Raw genomic sequence first — 5,000 nt, 5'->3', positions numbered from 1 at the left:
TTAATGCCCCAGCATGGCAGTTTATGACTATCCCTATAAATAATGGAGCTGAAAAATTATTGTTGAGAGGTGACTGTGAAGGGCAGGTTAGTGTTATTTGTTTGTTGTTGTTTATGTTGTTGAGTTGATTTTTCTTTACTGTTTTTGGTAAAATCAAATCTGGATGAGACATCATCTCTCGAACCTGAAAGGAATGTTCTCCATTGAAGGCCTTGAAAAATGATTATGTATGTATTGATGGGTGAAAGTATAATATGTGTGAATTATGTATAATGAAGAATGCATTGAAAGAATAGGAAAGTCTTGTGTGAAAATCAGAAGAAACTATCTACAGTATGAATAGTTATTTTCACTTGACTATGATTATATACTATATGCATCTCTACATACTGTACTGTTCTCTCTTGTTTCCTTATTCTTCCTGACTTGCACACAACAAATTTGATGCACATTTGAATGAAGATGGGACTTTTCATCAGATGATCATTTTTATTGTTTACAAGTTCAGTTTTCCTGAAAATGTTCACTGTAGGGATAATACTAAATTAACCCAATGGCGCCGGGTATAGCAAATTAAAAAAAACTCTACGCTCTGGCGAACGGCGGCAGCGCGCCGACTCTGAGCGCGTGATATCGGTCCCTCAAGCCGAATCATTGCCTCGGGGCGTTTTGGCGCGGCGCCGCTGCGGACAGCCGCATGCCGCACATCGTGCGTATTGTTATGACGGCGATAGCCGTGACCCTGTCGCCATTGGGTTAATATACTCAGTATTTCACTGGCTATAGGGTGAAGAGCCATGTAATCTATGTAAACTGGTCAAAAATATGTTACAAATTTTGTTGGATCTCTTAACAGCATACAAGTTTCTCCTGTGCACCATAAGAGTGCAGAGCTGGTTTTAAAGCTTGAAAACTCATTTAAAGGATGTTTGCTCAATAGGTGATACTGTGGCGGCTGGCAGATGTGTCAGATCACCAGCTGAATCAGATCCTGCAGGTGCAACCCTTCGAGCCTCTGGTTTTCACACCTACACTCAATCACTCCATGATGACTGCCTGGGCTGCAATGATGCCTCCACCAATAGGTAAGTAAACCAATGTTAAGGCTTTGCATTAGAAGCAAATTTTAAAAGTGAAAGGCTAAATCAAGTGATTAAAGTGTCTAAGATTTGTTTGGAGGAAAAGGAAGGTTGTTTGAATTATATTTGAAAAAGGAAAAAAAACAAAAAAAATTAATTCGTGTTATGCATTTTCAGTCTAGTGAAACTGTAGAGTCATAATTTTTGTGTCTGCATTATAATCTGAGTGATTTGTATTGGTTGGCCATTATGTGATATTATCCTTTCCATTTACAACAGGTGTTTTGGATCAGTTGGAGGGCGAGAAAAACCCACCGAGAATCACAGCCAGCTTGTTTCTTCCACTACAAGGACGCCTTGCATGTGGTCGTGAAGATGGTTCCATTATCCTAGTTCCTGCTACAGAGACCATCATGTTACACCTCCTACATGGGAAACACCAGCACTATCACAGTGTGTATCTGCAGATGTTATTCTTCTTAGCATTCAATAAGAGACAGAGAGTACTGTTTACATTCATATGAAAACATGTCTTTAGACTGTTGTTTGTCAGACTTAGTATTTTAGACATTGATGAGAGTCACGATTAAATGAAGGTATGTGTGTGCAAAGGTGTTCTCAGAAAATATGTATATTAGATATTTTGTTACGTTAAACTTTCATCTATATAGCATAAACAGATATTTTCACATTCATGCACCACAGTTTCACAAATGTAGTGGATTAATGTAAATATATTGATGCTTATGTTATAGATGGAAAAGATTAAACTAACAAAATGTTTAATAAATGTATTTTCAGGTTGTTTCTCTAAAAAAACCTATGGACACACATATCCTCAAATAATCCTGGTTAAAAAAAGTTCAAGTTCAAGTGGCAGCTGAAATGTTCCCTTTTCATTACATATTCCTGGTTATAAAAGGGTTTGTTGTGCAGCCTACAGGCTACATGCAGTTCCCAACAGTTTAGCAAAAACCTAATCTTGAAGATTTTTATTCTAATCACAAATTACTACCAGGCCTTTTGATTTTGCTAAATATTATTTGCACAAGATGCAGCTCTTATAATGTATGTAGTCTGCTATAGTGGCAATCTTATAAAAAAAGAAGAAGAAGAAAAAAAAAAAAAGAATATTGCTGATTAAGATAACTGTTCAAATCAGCAACACTTTACAAACCATACTGTTATTACTAGGAAGATAAGTGAGTTCTCATTAAAATTACTAAAGTAGAACAATCAGACAAACAATAAATCATTAAAATTTGAAAACCTCAATATAGAAGTGTATGGCACGTAACTGGCATATGCATACTACAAATTAAAAGTGTATATTGCAAGTATGTATTAATGCCAGACCTAATGTAGACTGCTTCATTTTTCTCTTCTGTGACCTTTAATGACAAATGTGCCTCTCATATACACTTATCTTGTACTACAGGTAATTTTGTCACAGCGTTATTTAGAAGGAACAGTATGCAGATAGAAAACAGCAGCCAAGAATCAGTGTGAAGTTAGTTCCATAAAGACTTGAGGATCAGCAATACATGAATTTCTCACTATTTAGAAATTCACTAGCAGCCCTAGAACAGACTTATTGATGAAATATATTGTGATGTACTCTTAGCTCCTGCAGATTTCTGACATGATTTGCATTTTACCAAATTTGTGTCTTTTATCAATATATTAAGCTGTCTCAGGGCATGAGTCTATGCATTTGTATGACTTAGTGAAATACAAGTAATGCATTCTGTGGTGTAGGTGGAAGATGAAGGAACAACAGTGAACAATGGCAAAAAAGGCCGCTGTTATTGTACATCCACTTTCATGTCTGATGGGGTATCAGTGCACTTCACAGTCTATGGAGGCGGGAGAGTTCCTATATACAAATGTAATGCAATTTATTAGGTTTGGGAAAAGTGAAAAAGGAGTAGGTATTCATCCTTTCATTAGAAGGCCCTTGAGTCCACAGACTTCCACATGTATTGTAGAAGTGTATATTTAGTAAGAAAGTAATGCAGTTGGATAGGGTAGATGAATCAAGAGAGCACTGATCTTATATTTTGTGGTTGGTAAAATATAAGGGTTTCTTTTTGCCAAGTGATGAACTGTACTAAGAACATTGTTGTCATATCTCACAGATTGGGCTCAACCTATGGTTCTTCGTGGCCACCAAGGACGAGTCAACTGCCTTCTGTATCCTCATGGAGAAAGCTCGCGTTATGACATGGCACATCTTGTTTCGGGAGGAATAGACTTTTCCATCAACGTGTGGGATATGTACACAGGCAATCTAGTTCACAGATTTGTTGTTCAAGCAGGACAAATTCTCCAGCTACTTGTACCTCCTCCTACATGTACAGTAAGTTTTACTAGTCTTTGTAGGATATGTATTCCATGTCCTTCAAAGTTTTTTGCCCTTTTCCTGTTTATACAGGGTCCTTCTGCCACCTGGAAATCTGCTTAATTTTCAGAACTCTTAGAAACTGAGTCATATTTTGTTTAAAACATATCCTTGAAAAAGAATTTTTGAACCTGGAAAAGTCTAGGAAAAGGAGAAGGCCCTGTTATATGCCTTTGTTTTCCGGAGCTGTGAAGGCAGTTTGTTGAAAATTGCCCTTAACTTACCTAAATGTTACCAGTGATTATTAACCATACTTACAAGGTTAAAAAATAAAGATAAAGTGGCCTTTTTTTGTTACCCCCTGTGCATACAGGATGGTAACAAGAATATTTGTAAGTTGAATTAGCCTAAGTTGAAGATTTACATTTTCTTTTCTTTTCTTTGTGTTACAGCCACGTATACAGAATTGCATTTGTAGCATATCAGAAGACCACAGTGTTGCCCTTCTAAGTATAAAGGAACGAAAGCTAGTGCTGTTAGCCTCCAAGCACCTCTATCCTGTTTCAACGGTGAAATGGAGGCCTGAACATGACTTCCTAATGGTTGCTACACAAGATGGATCTGTTTACGTCTGGCAGATGGAAACAGGTATGGACTATTTCTCTGTAAGATCCCTATAGTTTTAGCCTTGTAATACTTGTTATCTATATTTGACTGGGTGAAGAAAACTGTTGCAAAAAACACCATACATAACAAAAATTACTATATTCAGAAATCTGAATAAATTTTTGTGTAGGTCACCTTGATCGGGTACTACAAGGCGTCACTGCTGAGGAGGTGCTTGGTGCTTGTGATGAGCATTCAGCGTCACCAGCAAGTGGGGCTGGAGGAGGCTCGGATGCTGGTTTAGCCAACCCAGCCGTTCACCTGTTCAGAGGTCTGAGACACCGTAATTTAGCTGCCATTAGACATGCTGCTCAGGTAAAAGAACGTGGTAGTTTTTTGTGGGTGTAGTGAAACTGTGTATTAATAATAACAACTTTAAAAAATGAAGTAAAAGATTAAATAATCCCTTAGATATTTATTTTGCATCATTTCTGAGTTTTTATTTTCATGTTTGTTTTCTATATACATGCACTTATTCAGGCTCATATGAATATATACAGGTACAATACACTATTTAAATGTTTAAATGTTTCCTCAGCGTGGTATACAACAAGTTTTAGGAGAACAAAACAATTACCAAGACATTCATGATAGCTCCAAGATGCGCACTTGTCCACTCATGATCCAAGGCCTCCGCACAAACAAACAAGATGCCAATTCTCATGTTCTCTTCTTTGACATCGAAGCTCTTATAGGTAGGTTTTTATTTTTGTTTAATAGTAATATCATTTGTTTGTTTGTTTGTGTATTTTTTCTGTTATCATTGCTATAAAGTCTCAGTCAAGATTGTTGCTGTCCAGCTGTCCATGTATATCTCTTTTCTAATCCGTCATTCCAGTATTTACTGTAACCTGTCTGAGCCAGCCATTGATTAACCTATTTATACTTTGTATAAACTATCCAGCTATGTCCCA

At 36.9% G+C, this 5,000-nt stretch overlaps 1 protein-coding gene across 12 annotated transcripts in view; it reads left to right on the top strand.

Moving 5' to 3' along the window:
- LOC125035322 (WD repeat-containing protein 7-like) overlaps positions 1-5,000 on the top strand; it is a 72,123-nt gene that overhangs the window by 22,867 nt on the left and 44,256 nt on the right. For all 12 annotated transcript variants that reach the window (XM_047627639.1, XM_047627629.1, XM_047627633.1 and 9 more), the window contains 7 exons: positions 1-86; positions 941-1,085; positions 1,359-1,532; positions 3,218-3,438; positions 3,873-4,068; positions 4,217-4,401; positions 4,625-4,781. The exon at positions 1-86 is cut by the window's left edge and continues 7 nt beyond it. In XM_047627639.1, coding sequence (XP_047483595.1) covers positions 1-86; positions 941-1,085; positions 1,359-1,532; positions 3,218-3,438; positions 3,873-4,068; positions 4,217-4,401; positions 4,625-4,781 — 1,164 coding nt within the window. The remainder of the gene's footprint in view (positions 87-940; positions 1,086-1,358; positions 1,533-3,217; positions 3,439-3,872; positions 4,069-4,216; positions 4,402-4,624; positions 4,782-5,000) is intronic.

The sequence above is a fragment of the Penaeus chinensis genome, chromosome 19, assembly GCF_019202785.1.
Source record: "Penaeus chinensis breed Huanghai No. 1 chromosome 19, ASM1920278v2, whole genome shotgun sequence".
In the NCBI taxonomy this organism is placed as follows: domain Eukaryota; kingdom Metazoa; phylum Arthropoda; class Malacostraca; order Decapoda; family Penaeidae; genus Penaeus; species Penaeus chinensis.
Note: the sequence above shows the minus strand (reverse complement) of the source record. Positions and strands in the feature narration are given on the sequence as shown.